Source organism: Coregonus lavaretus (assembly GCF_964263955.1).
Source record: "Coregonus lavaretus genome assembly, chromosome: 1".
Taxonomy (NCBI): Eukaryota; Metazoa; Chordata; class Actinopteri; order Salmoniformes; family Salmonidae; genus Coregonus; species Coregonus lavaretus.
This window is the reverse complement of record NC_139988.1, coordinates 31,369,237-31,394,814: the sequence shown is the minus strand read 5'-3', so window position 1 is coordinate 31,394,814 and position 25,578 is coordinate 31,369,237. Positions and strand designations below refer to the sequence as shown.

Below are 25,578 nucleotides of genomic sequence, written 5' to 3'. Positions count from 1 at the left end.
GCGTTTGTTATTATTGAAGGAGAATGCGGTTCTTATCGACTTACACAAATCCACAAGGAGTCAGCAGTAACCACATCTGTTTAAGCAAGTCATCAATATCAGCTATGGTTTTTAAAAAGGCAGTAAATGAGGCTGAATTAACTGTTTCGCTGCCAGACAAGGCTCCACTGATAGCCAGGTGTAGTGGTGGTAAGGATTCACTCCATGGTGCTGAAAGGAAAGGGGGGAGTTTTGGGGGGAGTTTGCCCCACCAAGATTTACATGCTAAAATCGCATTTGATCATGAATAAATACAGGCTATTGACACTTTTCTACTATTACGTGGGGGACTTTTATTTTGAAATTTCCGAAATTCCGTAACCCGGAAGTACTTTTTTAGTGTTGCTGATGATACGCTGATTTGATGAAGCTTGTAGTTTGCATTTCTTGCATCGGAAACGAAACAGACTATTTCTGCATGGCAATGTTGTGAGTAAACACGTAGTATACTGCATAGTTCCCAAAGAAGAGGTTTCCATATCTAGAGTCAAGAGAACATATTTTGACAGCGGGCGAGGGGCAATCTGGGTTCGGTACACGGGCATGGCAGCGGCAACTGTCGAGAATGATCCGACGGCGAGCGAAGGCGGTGCTGCAGCATTCTCCGAGGTCCACAACCCTATCTGGAGCGAATCTCAACTTCGAAAGTATCCTTTCCAGACTAGACCGATACCCAGACTCTCTCACACGGATCCTAGAGCGGAGATGCTGATAAACAACGAGGTAAAGTGAGAAGTCATGACAATTCATATGCACTGTCAGGTTCCTGTTCGAGTCTGACAGTGAACGTTAGCTAATAGCTAACCTAGCTAGCTATTTGGCTAAGCTAACCAGCTGATCAGTGAGACAAAACAGTTAACGTTAGCTAGTCAAATACTCAACAAGTCGTTTATCTTGCATACCCCTCCAACTTGTATCCTGTATGTTGTGGTAAGGTACCCAATGTCCTCCCAACTGAATCAGCTGGGCAAGCTAGCCCAGCTAACCAGCTAGCTAAGAATATTGTAGTGATCTTCGCTATATGAGCCATGTTACAATTCCCACCAAGTGGGTTAACCCTATTGGCACAATGTGTCTGCCTTCTACTAACCCAGGTTTGTGCTGCATGGATTAAATCTCATGCAAGAGAGACCCACCTGGTCTAGGTAATAGTGGACAAGTCCAGTGTTCTTCAAACCTGGCCCTGGGGTCCTACACAGGGTGTTCAATGTGCAGTTCCTGTTCCAATTTATTAAGGCAGGGCTTGATGGTCAGTTGATTAGGTGAAACATGTGTTTTTGATGCTGAACTGGAACACAAGCTTGGCTGTAGGCTACACCCTGTGGGTCCCCAGAACCAAGACCAGAGAACACTGGACTTGACATGGAAGTCTGCATAGGAATGGCACTCAGAAGTGCAGATAATCAGTTTGGTGGTAATATTTGGCCTACCATAGGCTAGCTTATTTTCATAGGTAGCATATGAAGCAGACTTTTTCTCCTGTCCTATACAGCTTTTCAACCAGGTAATCTGGACTATTATCCGTTCAATAATAAAACAGATCATGCCTCCACCTGAATGCGTCTCACCAAAAGTCAGTCTGCATTTCCTAGAGCTGATATGTCGTGGGTTCCCATGAAATTATATTGGCTAGTTGATTTATAACTTGGCCTACATTACAGAGAGATGCAACAGTTACACCCTGGGCAATTCCACGGGCCCATATGCATTGGGTGCATTATCCATTAGGGCGTCCACCCATGGTGATCAGAATGACAGAAATCACATTAAGATTATGGTAATGCTCTTAACAGAACATGCAACGCAACATACACTGCTCAAAAAAATAAAGGGAACACTAAAATAACACATCCTAGATCTGAATGAATGAAATAATCTTATTAAACACTTTTTTCTTTACATAGTTGAATGTGCAAAATCACACAAAAATTATCAATGAAAATCAAATTTATCAACCCATGGAGGTCTGGATTTGGAGTCACCCTCAAAATTAAAGTGGAAAACCACACTACAGGCTGATTCAACTTTGATGTAATGTCCTTAAAACAAGTCAAAATTAGGCTCAGTAGTGTGTGTGGCCTCCACGTGCCTGTATGACCTCCCTACAACGCCTGGGCATGCTCCTGATGAGGTGGCGGATGGTCTCCTGAGGGATCTCCTCCCAGACCTGGACTAAAGCATCCGCCAACTCCTGGACAGTCTGTGGTGCAACGTGGCATTGGTGGATGGAGCGAGACATGATGTCCCAGATGTGCTCAATTGGATTCAGGTCTGGGGAACGGGCGGGCCAGTCCATAGCATCAATGCCTTCCTCTTGCAGGAACTGCTGACACACTCCAGCCACATGAGGTCTAGCATTGTCTTGCATTAGGAGGAACCCAGGGCCAACCGCACCAGCATATGGTCTCACAAGGGGTCTGAGGATCTCATCTCGGTACCTAATGGCAGTCAGGCTACCTCTGGCGAGAACATGGAGGGCTGTGCGGCCCCCCAAAGAAATGCCACCCCACACCATGACTGATCCACCGCCAAACCGGTCATGCTGGAGGATGTTGCAGGCAGCAGAACATTCTCCACGGCGTCTCCAGACTCTGTCACGTCTGTCACGTGCTCAGTGTGAACCTGCTTTCATCTGTGAAGAGCACAGGGCGCCAGTGGAATTTGCCAATCTTGGTGTTCTCTGGCAAATGCCAAACGTCCTGCACGGTGTTGGGCTGTAAGCACAACCCCCACCTGTGGACGTCGGGCCCTCATACCACCCTCATGGAGTCTGTTTCTGACCGTTTGAGCAGACACATGCACATTTGTGGCCTGCTGGAGGTCATTTTGCAGGGCTCTGGCAGTGCTCCTCCTGCTCCTCCTTGCACAAAGGCGGAGGTAGCAGTCCTGCTGCTGGGTTGTTGCCCTCCTACGGCCTCCTCCACGTCTCCTGATGTACTGGCCTGTCTCCTGGTAGCGCATCCATGCTCTGGACACTACGCTGACAGACACAGCAAACCTTCTCGCCACAGCTCGCATTGATGTGCCATCCTGGATGAGCTGCACTACCTGAGCCACTTGTGTGGTGGGTTGTAGACTCCGTCTCATGCTACCACTAGAGTGAAAGCACCGCCAGCATTCAAAAGTGACCAAAACATCAGCCAGGAAGCATAGGAACTGAGAAGTGGTCTGTGGTCACCACCTGCAAAACCAGTCCTTTATTGGGGGTGTCTTGCTAATTGCCTATAATTTCCACCTGTTGTCTATTCCATTTGCACAACAGCATGTGAAATGTATTGTCAATCAGTGTTGCTTCCTAAGTGGACAGTTTGATTTCACAGAAGTGTGATTGACTTGGAGTTACATTGTGTTGTTTAAGTGTTCCCTTTATTTTTTTGAGCAGTGTATAATGAAGCAGCCAATAAAATGTCATTTTCAAACATTTGGAAAAATGCAATTTGCGGGAAAATACCATTCTAAACAGCACACCTGATAGCGGTTCCATATGTGACAGAGATGATAATCTGTTTAAAACTCAGAAAGAGGGGGAATCTAAAGATGCAACAACCGGATGCGTTGCTAATATGACTAGGATTGTTCCTTTGGCTTCTGGACAATGAAATAAAGTTTATAAAGAAACCAAAATAATAGGAGAGAAATGGCATAGCAGGAAAGAAATAGGGATGGGATTGGAAATACATTTGCCAAAATTATATAATTACTCCTGCTATACAGAAGTAAATAAAATCATTCAAAATACTTTGCCAGAAAGCATCACAGCCACAGAGGAATTGAGAATCTTTAGCTTCTTTTTTTTATTTTTATGTGGATCGGACGACGACACGCATATGTAATGGAGAATTAAAGATGTAATTCTCACAAAAAAACAAGATTTCACACAAAAAATCCAACAGTACCTCTGGCTGCCACTAGTCAACTACAAATGTCCTCTGTTTCATCAACATTTTTGAAGTCATTCCATCAAAAGGATTTTGAGGTAAGTTGATCAAATTTTTTGTCATTTAGAAAAAGTTGTAGATTTTTTTTTTTTTAAATATACATTTAGGGAAGCCTTAATATAAATCATCCACTTGTTTAGAGAGACATTTTTAGTTTTTTAATAAAGTAGTAATATGTTAGTATATTGGTGGCAAAATGCCCCCCCTCCAATGTGGCTGCCCCCGGGGGAATCTCACCCCTTTATAGTTGATCATTTATTTCTAGCTGTAATGTAGGAACTGGCTAGCCCAGTTAGCTAACTAGCAACCTCACTAGCAGAAAGTCTGAGGAGAAATAAATCCTAGCCAGCTAGTTGGCATAAGCTAATGTCTGCTAGCATAGCTAGCTAATCCTCAGTTAGCAGGGTTAGGACTAGGGTTAGGGGTCAGTTAGAATAGGGGCCAGGGTTAGGATCAGAATAGGGGTTGGGGTCAGAATGGGGGTCAGGGTTAGGTTAGGGTCAGAATAGGAGATAGGTTTAGATTAGGGGTCAGTTCTCCACCATTCCTACTTCTCATTTTTTTATTTTCAGAAAAGAGTTTACAAGAAAATATCTGATCACGGTGGCTATGGTCAAGAGGCGCTTCGTTGTGCCCTGAATGCTATTGAAAATGGGCAGGGCATTAAGGCAGCTGCCCGTGCTTTTAATGTGCTACCCAAAACCCTGAGGTGACACCGAGACAAGCAGGTAAAAACCCCAGGATACAGGAGGCGAGGCCTAGGAAAAGAAAGGCTGAGTCGGCTACAGTCCTGACAGCCTCACCCCAAAAGAGGTTCTTGGAAGACCAGGCAAAAAAACCAAGAGAGAAGGAAGAAAGCAAATGGAGAAAGAAATCTGTGACACTGAAGAAAGCTGTGGTGCCACTGAAAAAGGTTGTTCCAGGTTCCAAAACCACCACAAACACCCTAAAAGGGGATACAGAATGCTTGTTCTGTAACAAGCTCTTCTCTGTTACCGGTGGGGGGAGGGGGACTGGATACTGTGCGAGCAGTGTCAGAGGAGGCCCACGAGCTATGCTCAAATTTAATTGGGGTGGGATTAATTTGCAACCTCTGTGTCAATTTAAAAAACCTGGGAGAATGCCATTGTGTTTAAGTTATTGTTATGAAATGGAAACGTTGTTTGCAGAGTTCACAACCTGCTACACTTGTGAGAAACAAGTTTGGGTTTATTTCATAACCATCATTTACGAGATTTGTACATTTTTTAATTGTCTTTTGTTTGGAGTGCTCCATGTGAGCAATGAGCATATCTGGTTTCTCTGTGTTGATAATATTGAGGGAGCGTCCACGCATAAAGTGGCCTGCTGCGTGGAAATGGAGGAAAGTGTTTCTTTTATTTTTTTACATCCATTGTGAATTATAATATATTAAAACTATAGTCCCTTACAGTAAGCAATTAGAAAAATATTTCCAACAATCTCCTGCTCGATAATCACCAATCCTCGGTGTGAAAGAGCAATGGAAATTATAGGCTATGAGTTCCATGTGTTCATTTCTTTAGCTGCCAATGGATCACAGTGTATCAATGTGTCCATATGGCAAAGGCTGGTGATCTCGCATTAGTTTACTTGGAACTTTTCGATTTTTAGCATTTTAATTCAGATTTGTATGTATAACCACGTGACAATGATTTTAAGAAACAAAAACGTTATTAATGAAATGAAACTGTTCCAGTTGAGAAATAAAAATAGTAGCTCTTTTTAATCGTGCACCAAAACAGTTTTTAACACGCGAATGCGTTGATAATTGTTGTGCAATGAATGGGCTTATAAAAACACATGTTTTACTCCACCAGCAACCAGCTGAGAAGCTGCAGGAGAAATCCAGCTCAAAATAGGCTTTGTATGCTGTGAGCGTGTGATAGTTGTGCTGGATAAATAAGACAGGCCTACATGATGACTAATGAAAATACACACAGGCCAATTTTATTCCACTAAATTATGCAAATGAACCTATAGACCGATAAGCATGACGGTCAAATTTATTTCCATCAATGAATAAAAAGCATTGTTTTGCAATGGGATTTTCATTCTCGCCGGTCATTTTGGCTGGCAACTGTTTTATTTGTTGGCTTTTCATAATTTTTTGGGGCCGACAATTGCCGGCTAACGGAAACCCTTGATATGAATATCATTCTCTTCATGGTAATGTATCCTAAATAGGTACACAAAGGAAAATATATACAATATCCTCCTTTGCATATTTGGCTATTATTCTACACACTGGCTATTATTTTAATGAGCTCCGCTGCCAAACAAGATCAAATTTGGTTGGTCCGGACCAAATCTGAACCAATCATAGACCTCTGTTTCACAAGTTTGGACATCAAAGTACAGCACAGTAGAACTCCGTAGAGTGCAGGAAGTACAGTAGAGGACAGTACTGAGATTTATTCCTGATTATTATTTGACCATGCTTGTCACTTATGAACATTTTTGAACATCTTGGCATGGTTCTGTTATAATCTCCACCCGGCACAGCCAGAAGAGGACTGGCCACCCCTCATAGCCTGGTTCCTCTCTAGGTTTCTTCCTAGGTTTTGCCTTTCTAGGGAGTTTTTCCTAGCCACCGTGCTTCTACACCTGCATTACTAGCTGTTTGGGGTTTTAGGCTGGGTTTCTGTACAGCACTTCGAGATATTAGCTGATGTAAGAAGGGCTATATAAAATAAAATTGATTGATTGATTGATTGAGTACAGCACAGAACAATAGAGGAGAGTACAGTAGAGTTCAGTGCAGTCAAGTAGAGTTTAGTTCAGTACATTATAGTGTACTCAACTTGTGTGCTCTACTGCAGGGCTTGACATGAACTTTTCTTCGGACAAGTAGGACAGATTTTTGACTTGTCCGAAAGAGGTGAAAGAACATTTGAATCCGGAGGACACTGATGCAATTCTGATCGGAGTAGCCTAATTGTTTGATATTGTGATTTTTTTTGGAGTGTTTTACTTTTACTTAAATCTCTAATCTGCTTGTCCGACAAAAAAATAAATAATAATTGCCCCGGGCAGGCGGACAAGCGTTAATGTCGATCCCTGAACTGTGTACTGTACTGAACTCTACTCCACTCTATTCTACTGTGAAGCACTGCCACAACACGTAATATTTTACCACAAACACTGCAGCAGAAGCAAACTCCTTCCTCTGCTACTTTTTCCTCCACGTGATAAGTCGAGTTTCCCCGAGAAGCTGTGAAGGCAGCTGTAGCCTATTGCATGATTGTGTTTGTCAGTTAATCAAAAATGTGAAACAATGTTGTGTATGTTAACTATTGCCTGATAATGTTTGAGTCTGTTATTAAATGTGTATACTGCTTTTCAGTAAATCATGTATGGCTACAAATTGTGTATATACATTTCTTCATATGGTTATATATTTTCGTTTTTTAAGGATTGTATTTTCGTTTTTATGTAGTTTGCACTGTCCATTAACACCAACCATTCACTGAAAAACCTTTCTTTATCAACAAAAAAGCTTAGCAAAATACAAAAAATTATGGGGCAAAAATAAGTAGGCCTAAAATATTTATTTAAAATAACCCAAAATAAAATAATAAAAAATGAGAGTAGGCTACATGACAATGCAGCGCCATAAAAACAAAATGAAGTTCAGAATGTGCTTAATGTTCTTGTCTCATACGGATTTTGGAGTCATTGAAAGGGTTGAAACTTTTCGATAATGTGTCATGAAGAAGTGTCCAAGTAGGCTAGGTGCTAATTTTTCTCAGATTTACGCCAATTTATGCTTGATCTGAAAATTTGGTCGGAAGCGCCGTATGGATAGTGTGACGCAATTGCGGAGCCTCCGGAGGCATGCAGAGGTCAAATTGAGCTCCATACCGCATCTCTGTGTGCCTCTCAAATGTTGTAACAATGCGGAGGGCTCCATATAGCTCCGCATTGACATGATTGGTTGACGGTAGGTGAGTCCTGTACAAACACAAACTCACTACCTTGACAACTTCCTTCACAACAGCTCTGCTCTGCGTAGCGCAAGAAGTATGAATGCCCAGACTTCTGCAGAGGCCGTATCACTGTAAATGCTGCACGGCCAATGCTGAAGTCGGATTGAACATGCAGCGCCTTTTAAGACTCCAGCTGTTCAGTCGTGGTGTACTCCTGAACCAGTGACTTCAGATCCTTCTGTTGCTTGCGGTAGCGGGGTCTTTGCCATGCCGGAGAAACGCCAGCAAGTTGCTACTCCATTCTCATTTTACTTCTTTGCTGCTGTCATTGCAATGCCTTGATGAACTTCCAAATGGTGGGGTGGGTAGCGCCAAGATTGGCAAAACATTTTCCATGCCAGCCCTCCACTCCGTTGTTGGTTTTCGCCAAGTCTTGCAGGACAGCATTGTAGCTGTTCCATAATTCTGAAAATAAAAAAGAGCGAGAAGCAGATTAGCAACCATGTTATTGGCCTTGGGCATGCTATCGTCAATAATACAAATAATAAAGCCATTATTATGTTAAACAAGACATATGGGAAACATTCGCTTTCTTCCAATGCGTCCGACCTTCTCCCCAACCCATGTTGCCTGAAAGTATGTCAGGAGCTCCTCCAGTTGATGTTCCGGGCGCTGAAAGAACAGCGTATCCAGCATAATTTGAAGATAACCCCGTCAACCTCGGCATTCGAAAGCATCATATTCGGTGCACTTCCAGAAGGACTTATTTGCGGTTTGTCGCTCCCGTCTGTAGGTGTAGCCTTCATGCCCCTGGTTATGAAACTCTGGTGACGTCCCGGTTGCTTGTTCTGACCTCTAAAAATAATAAAAGCTGAGGGTAGCAGTGCAAGGTCTTTTTAAGCAGAATATTTGGATTATTAGCATATGAACGACTTGCAATTCGATTGCTGGACTATTGAAGCCATCCATCCAACCCATTTATTTAGATCTGGCAGTTCAAAGAGGACAGTTTCAAAGGTAATGGATTGGACATAGTTATTGTTCATTAGCAGCGTACATTTGCATTCATTCAGTTAAATCTCTTGAAATAGCCTATACTGTTTTTGTGCACTGTTTAGCCTACTGTACTGTTTGTCTGCCTGTCTTGGTGAGAATCTTAAGTTAATAAAATACTAAAATAGTCTCCTTCAGTTTATGTGCACATAGCAGGGATGGGAAACTACAGTGCTCAGGGGCCGGAGTGGTGTCAAACTTTCCCCCCATCCCTAATCAACACAGCTGATGAAACTAATTGCGTTCTAAACTGAAGATCATGATTAGTTGATTATTGGTGTCAGATGTGTTAGCTTGGGCTGGGGCAAAAGTCAGGCCCCAGAGGACTGGAGTTGGCCATCCGTGGCCTATAGAGTCAACTCAATATGGTAATCTGTTCTTTTGAAATGGCGTCCATTTTCGGTATCATATTGAGACTAAATGAAAGGACATACGCCAAATGGAATTGGTGATGTTTTCCTATATTAAATGGGCTTATTAGGCTGTTTAAAATGTAGGGGGAAAGGCAGACATTTTATATAAACATGGATTTCTGTGGCTTGAATTTCATAATCATTTTCGTTTTCAGACTGTTTTCCTTTGGTAGGCCTACCCATGTGTCTCACCTCACTCTGAAAGCCTGATCACTGATGTCAGTATCAAAGCTGATAATTGTGACTTGATTAAATTGGAATGATGTGAATAATGATAATGATGATGGTGAGAGCCCAGTAAAGCCTAACCCTTTAATCATAGGCTATTGTTACTTTGTGTCTCTAAAATCTCAATGTTTCAATTTCTATAGTCATGTGACAGGTTTTTTAAAATTGAAATATCCAAATGTCGGCCTTTTACCAGATAATTATTTGGCATGGAATGTTCTATTTTCATAACTGATCAGAATTCGGTATGCTATAGCCTATAGATAATATTCTGCCCATATGAACACATTTATTTTAGGCCATATAAAGAACAGTTATGCATGATTTAATGAAAAGCAGCAAACAGACACATTGTTTCACATTCTTTAATAAAATACTCATAAACAGAAACAGTTAATAGGCTATATAGCTGGCTTCACAGTTTCCCCACAAGATAGCCCCGCCTACAAGGAAACTCGACATATCTCGACGATGTTGAGTGCATGAGGAGGTCTGTGCGCTGTGTAGTACCTTCCACAAAAAAGTTTTGCTCTACAAAAACACATGTAAGCGTTCTACTGTACAGTACTGTACTGAACTATACTTTTTTTTACTGTACTGTACACTACTGTGCTCTGCTGTACTGTACTATACTATACTGTGCTTTCCAAACATAGACATCTATGTTTCACAAGTTCATCAAAGTACATCACAGAGTACGGCACAGCACAGAACAGTAGAGTTCAGTACAGTATATTATAGTGTACTGAACTCTAGTGTGCACTACTGTGTACTGTACTGAACTCTACTCTATGCTACTCTACAGTACATCACTGTACTGAACTATACTCTCCTTTCTTTACTGTACTGTACTGAACTATACTCTACTTTTCTTTACTGTGCTTTACTATACTTTTCTTTACTGTAATATACTGTACTGAACTATACACTACTGAACCATACTCTATTTTTATTTTCTTTACTGTGCTGTACACTACTGAACCATACTCTATTTTTATTTTCTTTACTGTGCTGTACTCTACTGAACCATACTCTATTTTTATTTTCTTTACTGTGCTGTACTGTACTGAACTATACTCCTACTTTTCTTTACTGTAATGTACTGTACTGAACTATACTCCTACTTTTCTTTACTGTAATGTACTGTACTGAACTATACTCTACTTTTCTTTACTGTGCTGTACTCCACTGTAAGGTACTGTACTGTCCAAACCTGTGAAACATAGGCGTCTATGATTGGTTCAGATTTGGTTAGTTCCAGACCAACTACATAAGTGTTGATATTAGTTGGCAAGGGTCTTTACTTCAACATGGTTGTGTTTTGATGTATTTCTGATACCTTCTAAGACTTTTTCTGGTAGATCTGTTCTAATTTTTTACTCTTTTTTTTTTACCACTCCAGATACAAACGAACAACAACATACTTGGCCTTAAATTATAGCAATTTGTTTTTCTCGGTCGCTCATGCTATTTAAATAATAAATCATTAATTTTTCAATTGTGTTAATGATGGTTGATTGATTGATTTCCATGTTTTTAGTATATGTTTTTTTCAAGATGAGTGAGAAGAGAATCTTCCAGCTCATTGGTTATCTCACTACACTACCATATGCCATGTCTTGAAATATGCAGACAAACGGATTAAAAGTAAGTTTACATTGTAATACTTCTGACAGCCAACTTTCTAGCTCCGCACACAACTTCCGGACATTATAGCATTCCCAGAAAGCATGGATTATGGAGTCATTATTAGTTTTACACTTAAGACATTACTTTGCCGTTGTGCTGTAGAATTTGTTAATTTTGTCTCTTGTATAATTAATTATATATATTAGTTTATACTGGATGAGGCGTACATTTACGTTAACTGTGATTTTGTTAGTTATGCTCCAACTGGTAGATGTTTTCTAAGACCACCTTTTCTAAGATCCCCTTTTGACAAGAAATCAAAGCCTTTGCTTGTTCTTAATTTCCAGGATGGAAAATGGTTGAAAAATGTAGACTCTTGGCTTACATTTGACACCCAATTTGACATGCTCCTATGAACTTCACATGTTGGTGCTCATGGGTCCTTTTACATGGAAATGACCCTCTGTTATAACACTGGAATGCACGTACCATTATAGTAAATCAGTATAGCAGGTGTGGTACTATGGATGCATATGGGACATCTTGGCTATTACTGTGTAACTTTGTAACTGTTCACATAACAGTGGACTGTAGTGAGCATCAGTTATGTCCCATATGCAGGGCTAGGTGCACAACAGTATTGTGCATGGGACATCTAGGCCTAACTGTGTTGTGTACTGTGAGATCCATCTGCAAAGTACATTTTTCTGTATGCAAATCACTTTTTATTCCTTGGTCTTTATTCAGCTATTTTGATTAGAATCATGCTGTCATGAGCAGTGTGAGGCCAGTTGCCTGTGTGATCCAAATATAGCTTTTTGAGAGGAAAGTAGGAAAGTACGAAAAGGATGGTGGTCCAACTTACGACCTGTGGTGAACTCCCAGTGAAGGTGGAGGGGTTGAGTCTTGACCAGAAACAGAGCAATGATGGCTAGGAGGTGAATTAGTTGTTTTGGTTTGGGTCTGACAGCTTGTAAGGCACAATGTCCAAACTTAAAACGCCTTGATGTCATGTCACAACCATATTGAAAAAACCGACTGTGTTCCGCAGCTGTAGGATTCAGATTAAGGCTACCGCAACAGCACCGAATTGAGTAGACCAACAATTTGCAGTTTAAATGAAATGATGGTAATATAGCGTCTGTTGCACAGACGTTAAGTCAAATAACATAGTCTGTTGAAATGGAACTTCAGTATCCTCCTATTCATAATGAATGAATTCAGTGTATCTTGCCTCTTGCTTCCGCCCTGCTTGCGGTCTTACTGTATGGGCTGCGCTAGTGAAAGTGACATTTCATAAAGCATACAGCGCAGCGGCAGAGCGCGCTTGTTCGCTCCCGGTCGGTTCTACGACAGCCTATGTTCCTACAGTCACAGCCTATGTTCCTACAGTCACATAGTGTTTGCCACTTGTGTCCAATGGGACCATCAATCACGCTGCCTGCCAACGAACCACAATGTTGTTGATACACATGGTTATACAGGCGCTTCCTATTTGTCAGAAACAGGTGTGCCTTTCTTTGCTACATGCATAAGGATCAAATTTGTATAACATATTAATACTAATAGCTTGTATATATTGAGGAATTCCCCATGCATTTCACTTTGGTCTGAATATAGCCTAACTATCAAATAGGAAAACTGATTAGATATATAATGATATTTAATGCATAGACAGTGCTTTCGGAAAGTATTCAGACCCCTTCACCTTTTCCACATTTTGTTAAGTTACAGCCTTATTCTAAAATGGATTAAATAAAAATGTTTCCTCATCAATCTACACACAATACTCCATAATGACAAAGCAAAGACAGGGTTTTAGAAATTTTTGCAAATGTATAAAAAAAAAGAAAGAAAAAAGAAATACCTTATTTAAATAAGTATTCAGACCCTTTGCTATGAGACTCGAAATTGAGCTCAGGTGCATCCTGTTTCCATTAATCATCCTTGAGATGTTTCTACAACTTGATTGGAGTCCACCTGTGGTAAATTCAATTGATTGGACATGATTTGGAAAGGCACACACCTGTCTATATAAGGTCCCACAGTTGACAGTGCATGTCAGAGCAAAAACTAAGCCATGAGGTCGAAGGAATTGTCCGTAGAGCTCCGAGACAGGATTGTGTCAAGGCACAGATCTGGGGAAGGGTACCAAAATGTTTCTGCAGCATTGAAGGTCCCCAAGAACACAGTGGCCTCCATCATTCTTAAATGGAAGAAGTTTGGAACCACCAAGACTCTTCCTAGAGCTGAGCATCTGGGGAGAAGGGCCTTGGTCAGGGAGGTGATCAAGAACCCGATGGCCACTCTGACAGAGCTCCAGATTTCCTCTGTGGAGATGGGAGAACCTTCCAGAAGGACAAACATCTCTGCAGCACTCCACCAATCAGGCCTTTATGGTAGAGTGGCCAGACGGAAGCCACTCCTCAGTAAAAGGCACATGAAATCCCACTTGGAGTTTGCCAAAAGGCACCTAAAGGACTCTCAGACCATGATAAATGTTTTTATCTGGTCTGATGAAACCAAGATTGAACTCTTTGGTCTGAATGCCAAGCGTCACGTCTGGAGGAAACCAGGCACCACTCATCACCTGGCAATACCATTCATCCCTACGGTGAAGCATGGTGGTGGCAGCAGCATGCTGTGGGGATGTTTTCAGCTGCAGGGACTGGGAGACTAGTCAGCATCGAGGGAAAGATGAACGGAGCAAAGTACAGAGAGATTCTTGATGAAAACCTGCTCCACAGCGCTCAGAACCTCAAACTAGGGCGAAGGTTCACCTTCCAACAGGACAACGACCCTAAGCACACAGCCAAGACAATGCAGGAGTGGCTTCAAGACAAGTCTCTGAATGTTCTTGAGTGGCCCAGCCAGAGCCTGGACTTAAACCCGATCGAACATCTCTGGAGAAACCTGAAAATAGCTGTGCAGGAACACTCCCCATCCAACCTGAAAGAGCTTGAGAGGATCTGCAGAGAAGAATGGGAGAAACTCCCCAAATAAAGGTGTGCCAAGCTTGTAGTGTCATACCCAAGAAGACTCGAGACTGTAATCGCTGCCAAAGGTGCTTCAACAAAGTACTGAGTAAAGGGTCTGAATACTTACAGTACCAGTCAAAGGTTTGGACATACCTACTCATTCAAGGGTTTTTCTTTATTTTTTACTATTTTCTACATTGTAGAATAATGGTGAAGACATCAAAACTATGAAATAACACATGGAATCGTGTAGTAACCAGAAAAGTGTTAAACAAATCAAAATATATTTTAGATTCTTTAAAGTAGCCATCCTTTGCCTTGATGACAGCTTTGCACACTCTTGGCATTCTCTCAACCAGCTTCACCTGGAATGCTTTTCCAACAGTCTTGAAGGAGTTCCCACATATGCTGAGCACTTGTTGGCTGCCTTTTGAATAACATTTTTGCTTGCTTCAGTCCTAGATTATAAGGAATGAGAAGATCAGAGTACATGCAGTCTTTGCGTGTATGCTGTTTTCGTTAATGTGATGAAAAGCTTAATTCCATCCATTTCTGTTATTCAAGTCTTATCTAACATATCCTACTTTTTTTGTTTCCAGGAACCAGTGGTTTTAACAGACACCAATCTAGTGTATCCGGCTCTCAAGTGGGACATCCCGTACCTGCAGGACAACATTGGGAGCGGGGACTTCTCTGTGTACATCGCGGAAAACCACAAATTCCTCTACTATGATGAGAAGAAAATGGCCAACTTTGAGAACTTTACACCCAAGTCTCGACGGATAGACATGAAATTCTCTGATTTTGTGGAGAAAATGCATAAAACACAGGAAGAGGGAGGAGATGTGAGGTAATGTGTTTGTCTAAATGGGTATATGAAACCATATTTTAAGGGAGGATGATCTGCTGTTTGATCTGCTGTCTTGCTGCATTTGAGCTAGGTCCTTAGGGACAGTTGATTAGAAAGATTAGACATTTTCTCAATGCTGAATAAAAAATTATTAAATGCTATCCAGTCTAGGTGTTTACATTGCAGGTGTGCTGGCAAGTGCTCAGCAGTGGAAAGTAAGGTGTTGAGTGAGTTCAATTAAATCTAATGCAGGAACTGAAATACATCGCTGTGGAGAATGACTTAGCGTTTACGCCGGCACCTTGGGAACACTTTGTACCACTCTCACCTGACTGAGTTACTTGGCCTGGGACACATGCACGCACTCATCACTCACTGCACTGAGCCCTCTTCCTTAGAACTAATGCTTGCTGCTTGTGTCCACGTACTGTAGGTTTATTCAGTCAAATTAAGTTTTCTGTCAAGTTTCTACTGTTGTGGTGGTTTTGTGCAAAGATTCCTTGCAACATTTGTTGCATGGCAATACTGTTTTCTGATTCTGATTCAAATCCTTCTTTGTGGTTTGGAAAGGAATGCTTTCTCCTGAGCCGAGTGGAACATTTATATTGGCAAGACAAGCTTTCATTTCCTGACGCACATAAACAAGTACACTTGACTCCTGATAAGTGGAAGTGCTTTGCAGTTCAACTGTCCCTATTCTATTACATTCTGCTTAATTGCTCTGGATATCTGTGTGCACCAATGGGTTTACAGCAGCACATATATTTTTATTTTTTAAATTGTTTCAACAATTTTCCATCCTTAAATTAGGAATAAGCAAAGGCTTTGATTTCTGGTCCAACGGATGGAAAAGGGGTCTTAGGAAACGTCCACCAGAAAGTCTTAAAGGTATTAGAAATACATAAAAACACAATATTGTTGAAGTGGAGACACTTGCCTACTAATATCAACATCTATATTTCATTTTGCTAAAATGATTTGCCTTCTGTAAGTTTAAGAAATATTGCCTAGTGTCTAGTCATTCTCTTACAAAAAAAACACATCTTTAAGATATTTTCTAATTTCTCTCCATCATGAGGGAGGATAATGAAAGTTCACAGAAGTAACAAGTAAAGGTAGACCTACCAATTAGTTAGTGTTTTTACTGATAACAATTTTGTTTATGATTTATTAAGTGATTCAAACTTGTCATTCTGTCACAATCTGTAACTGAATGACTGCAATTTAATTGGCTAAAATGGGAAATGATAGTCACAAACCACAGTTGGGTCGCCTGCTACTGTCCTCCCTTCCACTTGTATGCTGTTACAGTGCCTGCAGAAAGTATTCACACCCCTTGATTCAATTGAGATTGTGTCACTGGACTACACGCACAAGCTCATAATGTCAAAGTGGAATTATTATTATTATTATTAATATTATTATTTTTTGTTGTTGAAAGTAGTCCTTGTGCATAGTTGTATGTTTTGTTTAACTTTGCAATCAGGGTCGTTCCGCCTCAAAAAGCACAAGAAAGAGGATTTCAACACCCACTATCTCAGATTGTTCTGAAATCGTTTCTGTAGTTTAGCATTCCTGAAACATTATTATAATTTGATCTTTGAGAAATTAAGCTAATTGATTGCACCCGAATTGGCTATTTTCATTTATAGGATTCAATAAATATAGTACCCCACATCCAATTTGGACCAAACTTCTTCTTACCAATGAGTAAGACATGAGGAATATCCAAAAAAATTCAAAAGCCACCCACGGACCCCGCATACCCCATGCCAGTCCCACCCCAACAACCAGTAGACAGTATCAGTTCTCTATGTTTGACAAGTAATATGAAGCTGTGGCTTGGAGTATTGCGTCTCCATACTATGTAATGTATTCCCTGTGAATCTGGTGATGTTTCTTTTCCCCCTGTTCAGAGAAATTAGTCGCTTTCATTATTTACCATAAAGTAGTGTGAAAGTACCAAGTTTTGACATTTACATTTTACATTTTACATTTACATTTGACCACTAGATGCCTTTGTTTCTGCTTTACCGCCACACTCATTTATCAATTTAGCTGGTCTCTTGTATTTATTAAATACACTATACAGTGAGGGGGAAAAAGTATTTGATCCCCTGCTGATTTTGTACGTTTGCCCACTGACAAAGAAATGATCAGTCTATAATTTTAATGGTAGGTTTATTTGAACAGTGAGAGACAGAATAACAACAACAAAATCCAGAAATATGCATGTCAAAAATGTTATAAATTGATTAGCATTTTAATGAGGGAAATATGTATTTGACCCCCTCTCAATCAGAAAGATTTCTGGCTCCCAGGTGTCTTTTATACAGGTAACGAGCTGAGATTAGGAGCACACTCTTAAAGGGAGTGCTCCTAATTTCAGTTTGTTACCTGTATAAAAGACACCTGTCCACAGAAGCAATCAATCAATCAGATTCCAAACTCTCCACCATGGCCAAGACCAAAGAGCTCTCCAAGGTTGTCAGGAACAAGATTGTAGACCTACACAAGGCTGGAATGGGCTACAAGACCATTGCCAAGCAGCTTGGTGAGAAGGTGACAACAGTTGGTGCGATTATTCACAAATGGAAGAAACACAAAAGAACTGTCAATCTCCCTTGGCCTGGGGCTCCATGCAAGATCTCACCTCGTGGAGTTGCAATGATCATGAGAACGGTGAGGAATCAGCCCAGAACTACACGGTAGGATCTTGTCAATGATCTCAAGGCAGCTGGGACCATAGTCACCAAGAAAACAATTGCTAACACAGTACGCCGTGAAGAACTGAAATCCTGCAGCGCCCGCAAGGTCCCCCTGCTCAAGAAAGCACATATACATGCCCGTCTGAAGTTTGCCAATGAACATCTGAATGATTCAGAGGAGAACTGGGTGAAAGTGTTGTGGTCAGATGAGACCAAAATCGAGCTCTTTGGCATCAACTCAACTCGCAGTGTTTGGAGGAGGAGGAATGCTGCCTATGACCCCAAGAACACCATCCCCACCGTCAAACATGGAGGTGGAAACATTATGCTTTGGGGGTGTTTTTCTGCTAAGGGGACAGGACAACTTCACCGCATCAAAGGGACGATGGACGGGGTCATGTACCGTCAAATCTTGGGTGAGAACCTCCTTCCCTCAGCCAGGGCATTGAAAATGGGTCGTGGATGGGTATTCCAGCATGACAACAACCCAAAACACACGGCCAAGGCAACAAAGGAATGGCTCAAGAAGAAGCACATTAAGGTCCTGGAGTGGCCTAGCCAGTCTCCAGGCCTTAATCCCATAGAAAATCTATGGAGGGAGCTGAAGGTTTGAGTTGCCAAACGTCAGCCTCGAAACCTTAATGACTTGGAGAAGATCTGCAAAGAGGAGTGGGACAAAATCCCTCCTGAGATGTGTGCAAACCTGGTGGCCAACTACAAATAACGTCTGACCTCTGTGATTGCCAACAAGGGTTTTGCCACCAAGTACTAAGTCATGTTTTGCAGAGGGGTCAAATACTTATTTCCCTCATTAAAAGGCAAATCAATTTATAACATTTTTGACATGCGTTTTTCTGGATTTTGTTGTTGTTATTCTGTCTCTCACTGTTCAAATAAACCTACCATTAAAATTATAGACTGATCATTTCTTTGTCAGTAGGCAAACATACAAAATCAGCAGGGGATCAAATACTTTTTTTCCCTCACTGTATATACAAAAGTATGTGGACACCCCTTCAAATCTGTGGATTCGGCTATTTCAGCCACCGCCGTTGCTGACGGGTGTATAAAATCGAGCACACAGCCATGCAATCTCCATAGACAAACATTGGCAGTAGAATGGCCTTACTGAAGAGCTCAGTGACTTTCAACGTGGCCCCGTCATTGAATGCCACCTTTCCAACAAGTCAGTTCGTCAAATTTATTCCGTTCTAGAGCTGCCCTGGTTAACTGTAAGTGCTGTTATTGTGAAGTGGAAACGTCTAGGAGCAAAAACGTCTCAGCCGCGACGTGATAGGCCACACAAGCTCACAGAATGGGACCCCCGAGTGCTGAAGCTCGTAGCGCGTAAAAATCATCTGTCCTCAGTTGCAACACCATCTACCGAGTTCCAATCTGCCTCTGAAAGCAATGTCAGCAGAATAACTGTTCGTCAGGAGCTTCTTGAAATGGGTTTCCATGGCCAAGCAGCCGCACGCAAGCCTAAGATCACCATGCGCAATGCCAAGCGTCGGCTGCAGTGGTGTAAAGCTCGCCGCTATTGGACTCTGGAGCAGTGGAAACGCGTTCTCTGGAGTGATGAATCACGCTTCACCATCTGGCAGTCCAATGGATGAATCTGGGTTTGGCCGATGCCAGGAGAACTCTACCTGCCCCAATGCATAGTGCCAACTGTAAAGTTTGGTGGAGGAGGAATAATGGTCTGGGGCTGTTGTTCATGGTTCGGGTCGAAATAAAGCGATTTAGTGCTTTTGGAGGTTGGTTCGATTATAAAAAAAAAGAAAAATGTTTTCGATATTTTTTTGGGACATTAATAGCATTATGTGGGTTCAATGCTGTAACAACACAGTATAAAGCAATTAATAAAAAGTCCCATGATGGTAATGACTGCTTATTACTGCTTATCACTTATTATCCATAATTTGGTCACATTACTTTGCTTTAATAAAATATTTCAGTTGTTGTGTATATTACATTTGTTTTATTTGATGACTTATTTCATTCCAAGTCATCATCTCATCTCTATAGAGCTTCTGCCTATGCTGCCTGACAAAATCACTGTTTTAGTAGTTCAAAGTAAATAAAGCATTATTTTATGACTGCTGAACACCAACTATCAATCACTTAGATCATGTATTTTCAGGTGGTGAATACCTCACGAAGCAAATGCTTTCTATCCCTCTCGATCGCGCATTCTGTATTCTCTGTCTCTGTGTCTGCTCCACACAGACTGGACAAGTAGACGGGCGCACAATAGATTATGGTCATTGTAGTTCATTACCACATTTCCTACACTAAACTATGTAGAATATTGGCCTGTTGGAATCTACAACTCCCTACTACATCTCAGCGTTTGGGCTTGATCTGATTTATCTCTAGATAAACTGTGCCTCAAGCGCACAGAAAAACCCCCAGAATGAAATGGAATTCAAATAATTGAACCGACGTCGGTCAATTAGTTGTTTTAAAAACCGAAAAATAACAGAAATGTCAGTTAGTCGCTCGGCACTACTACAGAAAAACAATCTGATATCAATGGTTTTTGTATGGCATACATTTTTAAGGTGAATAATCTCAGCATCATTCTGTTACCATGGAATTGCCCCACTACAGTTCCAACCCTTTTGCATTAATCAGTAGACTCTACAGTTACAGCATTACCCCTACTTTGGACTGCATGAAGGACAGTCTTATCAGTCTTATCCTGTCTTTGTGTCTCTATCCACATTCTGCTCCACAACTAGCTCCAGGGGCACAGCACTGCAGCTCTCTCTCTGGCTGTGCTCCTTCGAAAATATGTGCAAAGCAGAAGATGTGTCCCATGTAGCTCAGTTGGTAGAGCATGGCGCTTGCAATGCCAGGGTTGTGGGTTCGATTCCCACGGGGACCAGTATGAAAATGTATGCACTCACTGTCTGCTAAATGACTAAAATGTGAAAATGTAAGATCCATTTCCGTCACCACAGATGGACTTATTCTATTGTGTTCTATTCATCCTCCCAGGGTGTACCTGCAGCAGACCCTGAACGACACCGTTGGCAGGAAGATTGTGGTGGACTTCCTGGGTTTCAACTGGAACTGGATCAACAAGCAGCAGAGCAAGAGGAACTGGGGCCAGCTCACCTCCAACCTGCTGCTCATAGGCATGGAGGGTAAGGAAGGGACGCAGGTTGACGTTTATTGGGATAAATCTTGCCCTGGAGGCAGAGCTGAGTGATTTCCGCTAAATGGGCCAGCCACAAAGTCAAAATTGACTATAGCGTAAAGAAATCATGAAAACTAAAATGAGCTTTTTCGTCTTCATTTAAGGTTAGGGTTGGTTATAAGGTTAACATTGTGGTTAGGGTTATGTTTCAAATCAGATTTTATAACTTTGTGGCTGTGCCAGCTAGTGACCGCCCTGTAGAGCTGCCTCCAGTACATGAGTCATCCCAATAAATGCCAACCTGTGGAAGGGACTGAGGAAGGGCTTCTAGGGTACGGGACTAAGGGGGTTTTAGGGACCCTAGTTGGCTGCGGCCTATAGATATAAGAGGTAGCTGGATCACCAAGCAGCAGAGTAAGAGGAACTGGGGCCACCTCACCTCCAGCCTACTGCTCATAGGCATGGAGGGTAAGAGATCTATAGCAGGGATATAGCAATGCATACAGGCATTGCGGGTAACAACCTATACGTAAAGAGGGTGAGGGACTAAGGGGTTTATAGGAATGGAGGGTAAGGAAGGGACCCTGGGGCTTCTAGGCATGGGGACCATGCCCACAAAAAGCCCATTCCCCCTCAGGAGACTGAAAAGACTTGGCATGGGTCCTCAGATCCTCAAAGAGTTCTACAGCTGCACCATCGAGAGCATCCTGACTGGTTGCATCACCGCCTGGTATGGCAACTGCTCGGCCTCCGACCGCAAGGCACTACAGAGGGTAGTGCGTACGGCCCAGTACATCACTGGGGCCAAGCTTCCTGCCATCCAGGACCTCTATACCAGGCGGTGTCAGAGGAAGGCCCTATAAATTATCAAAGACTCCAGCCACCCTAGTCATAGACTGTTCTCTCTGCTACCGCACGGTAAGCGGTACCGGAGCGCCAAGTCTAGGTCCAAAAGGCTTCTTAACAGCTTCGTCCCCCAAGCCATAAGACTCCTGAACAGCTAATCATGGCTACCCGGACTATTTACATTGCCCCCACCCCAACCCCCTCTTTTACGCTGCTGCTACTCTGTTTATTATTTATGCATAGTCACTTTAACTCTACCCACATGTACATATTACCTCAATTACCTCGACTAACTGGTGCCCCCGCACATTGACTCTGTACCGGTACCCCCTGTATATAACTTCCTTACTGTTATTTTATTTTACTGCTGCTCTTTAATGATTTGCTTTTTTAAATTTTTTAATTAAAAACTGCATTGTTGGTTAAGGGCTTGTAAGTAAGCATTTCACTGTAATGTCTACACATGTTGTATTTGGCGCATGTGGCAAATAAAATTTGATTTGGTTAGCAGGTGATTTCCCTAGTCATGTCAGACAAGGAATTTATATACAGTATATCTACCATGTGGGTGCCACATATTGCTGATGGAAAGAGTGAACTACTGTCTCAATATGCAGTAAAAGGCCTTGTGGAAAGGACATTGTGAAAGAAATCCACTCACCTTAAATTAGCTTAAGAGCGTTGCACTTCCATAGACGGACAGGTAATCTGGTGATCTGCTCAATGTTTGTAGGCAATGTGACGCCAGCCCATTACGACGAGCAGCAGAACTTCTTTGCACAAATTAAAGGTTACAAAAGGTGTATCCTGTTCCCTCCGGACCAGTTTGAGTGTCTCTACCCCTTCCCTGTTCACCACCCCTGTGACAGACAGAGCCAGGTAACCCCTACTTTTTAATTAAATGTATATGACAATTTAAAAACACAATCAACCTCACATGTGGACACAATGCATTAAAAAAATTATCATTATCGATGATATCACAAAAAAGTAGAGAACTTATTTCCTTTGTGGTCCCAATTGAAACCTGTAAGGCGGTTTGTGGAATATGTCAAACACAACACTGTGGTTTTTTTTGTTATATGCGTGGATTTTCTGTTTCTCAACTGTTTCTGTTTGTTTTTTATTAATCCTACTAAGAGCAAGTTTGCTTTTGCCATTTGTAGGTTGACTTTGAGAACCCTGACTATGAGAGGTTTCCCAACTTCAAGAATGTAGTGGGCTATGAGACTGTGGTGGGCCCCGGAGATGTTCTTTTCATCCCCATGTACTGGTAAGAGCTGTTTAAAACCCCCTAGAGTCGATGTCCGCGCCCCCCACGGAAATCTAATTGGCATAATAAAAAATTCCCCATCAAAATCCATCTGTTTGAGCTAGAGATGTTTTTTTGCATGGGCTGCGTCTCAATCCACTGCATCCGCCAATGTCGGCCTTCCGCATCTGCGGTGGAAGGTGGCCGAGCAACAGCTGTGTTTGTCAGACCAAGAGACATCCTGAAAATCAGTCTTCTCACGAAAACGTCATTAGCGTCCAAATGGTTTGGCCTAAAAACTAATATTACCGCTCTATGGAAAGATGACTTTCATGAACCCGATGGTGTTTTGCTCTATGACCCCCACAAGAATCACAGAACTCATCTGAAGTTGGTACCGCCAATCTGCCAACTTCTGTCTGTAGCTTCCGAACTGTTTGGGCTACACACTAATGTGACCCCTCTATGGACGCCCACAAGCCTCACAAGACTCTTCTGAAGGTAGCCCGGTACCAGTAAAAAAGTTATGGAAGTATACAAAACATTAAGGACACCTGCTCTTTCCATTACATAGACTGACCAGGTGAATCCAGGTGAAAGCTATGATCCCCTTATTGATGTCACTTTTTAAATCCACTTCAGTCAGTGTAGATGAAGGGGAGTAGACAGGTTAAAGAAGGATTTTTAAGCCTTGAGACAATTGAGACATGGATTGTGTATGTGTGCCATTCAGAGGGTGAATGGGCAAGACAAAATATTTTAAGTGCCTTTGAACGGGTTATAGTAGTAGGTGCCAGGTGCATCGGTTTGTCAAGAACTGCAATGCTGCTGGATTTTTCATGCTCAACAGTTTCCCGTGTGTATCAAGATTGTTCCACAACCTACAGGACATCCATCCAACTTGACACAATTTTGGGAAGCATTAGAGTCAACATGGGCCAGCATCCCTGTGGAACGCTTTAGCACCATTCCCTGACGAATTGTTCTGAGGGCAAAAGGGGTGGGTGCAACTAGGGCTGTGGCGGTCACGGAATTTCGTCAGCCGGTGATTATCAAGCAAATAGTGCCCATGGCCATTGTGCCCTTCTCCCTGAGTGCTGTGCGCTCCATCACGTGATCGGGTCTTTCTCACAGGCTACAAGTCAAGACAGACACATCGGGGACGCAACTGTGCGCATCCTTATCCAGTTCCGAGGTGCATATTGAAGATATTGGAAGAACTGTCCACATTTACTTTTAGTCAGCCAACAAGATGAGTAGGCCTAACAACCAGCAAAAGCAATAGCCTATGTCAATCTACTATCCCCCATAGTACAAAGGTCGACCTATTCTATTCTCTGCGAGAAATAAATATTCCAAACATAGTCTGGGCCTGTTGTGGGATGCGATAGATCCCAAATTAATACAACCACTAGCATCAAAAAAACTTTTTTACGCAATGTGGCTGATGCAACAGATCAGAACGTTTAGCTTAAAATGTTGATAAACTATTAGGCTATTTCTTCACATTATAAGCGCAGCAATGCGCACATGGTAGTAGGCTATAAGCGCAACTGTTCCATTAGCGGAAAACACCATTATCAAAAGTGACTGCAAATGCAATTATGCATGTAATGCTTTTATTATAAAGGTGCATTTTTATGGTGAAAATTATGTTCCCCAAACTTGAAACACGCGCTGCTTATGTATGCCAGTTAGGCTCTACACCCCTTGTAAAGCGGATTAATGTGCTTAATTTTAAGAAGTTTGGCACTTTAGTTGTGATACAAACCTTATTAAAACATATTGGCCTATGAGGTGTGCGACTATGATTCGAAAAAGTCGCAAAAAAAGGGCATTGTTTCTTATGCTGGGCATCATTCACAAGTGATAATACCCTGCTCAAAAAAATAAAGGGAACACTAAAATAACACATCCTAGATCTGAATGAATGAAATAATCTTATTAAATACTTTTTTTCTTTACATAGTTGAATGTGCTGACAACAAAATCACACAAAAATTATCAATGGAAATCAAATGTATCAACCCATGGAGGTCTGGATTTGGAGTAACCCTCAAAATTTAAGTGGAAAACCACACTACAGGCTGATCCAACTTTGATGTAATGTCCTTAAAACAAGTCAAAATGAGGCTCAGTAGTGTGTGTGGCCTCCACGTGCCTGTATAACCTCCCTACAACGCCTGGGCATGCTCCTGATGAGGTGGCGGATGTTCTCCTGAGGGATCTCCTCCCAGACCTGGACTAAAGCATCCGCCGACTCCTGGACAGTCTGTGGTGCAACGTGGCATTGGTGGATGGAGCGAGACATGATGTCCCAGATGTGGGGCCAGTATAAAAAAAAAAAAATGTAATCACTAACTGTAAGTTGCTCTGGATAAGAGCGTCTGCTAAATGACTGTAAATGTAAATGTAAATGTAATGTGCTCAATTGGATTCAGGTCTGGGGAACGGGCGGGCCAGTCCATAGCATCAATGCCTTCCTCTTGCAGGAACTGCTGACACACTCCAGCCACATGAGGTCTAGCATTGTCTTGCATTAGGAGGAACCC

At 41.9% G+C, this 25,578-nt stretch overlaps 1 protein-coding gene across 2 annotated transcripts in view; it reads left to right on the top strand.

Annotated features, from left to right (window-relative positions):
• The first annotated feature begins 386 nt into the window (after nucleotides 1-386).
• The window catches only part of LOC311129003 (hypoxia-inducible factor 1-alpha inhibitor), a 33,162-nt gene continuing 7,970 nt past the window's right edge, over nucleotides 387-25,578 (top strand). Inside the window, exons 1-5 of one of the 2 annotated variants that reach the window (XM_084161238.1) lie at nucleotides 387-762; nucleotides 14,825-15,075; nucleotides 20,787-20,935; nucleotides 22,508-22,653; nucleotides 22,941-23,047. In XM_084161238.1, the coding sequence (XP_084017364.1) occupies nucleotides 583-762; nucleotides 14,825-15,075; nucleotides 20,787-20,935; nucleotides 22,508-22,653; nucleotides 22,941-23,047 (833 nt within the window). In that variant the 5' untranslated portion in view covers nucleotides 387-582. The remainder of the gene's footprint in view (nucleotides 763-14,824; nucleotides 15,076-20,786; nucleotides 20,936-22,507; nucleotides 22,654-22,940; nucleotides 23,048-25,578) is intronic. The other variant, XM_084161239.1, reaches the window with a different exon arrangement.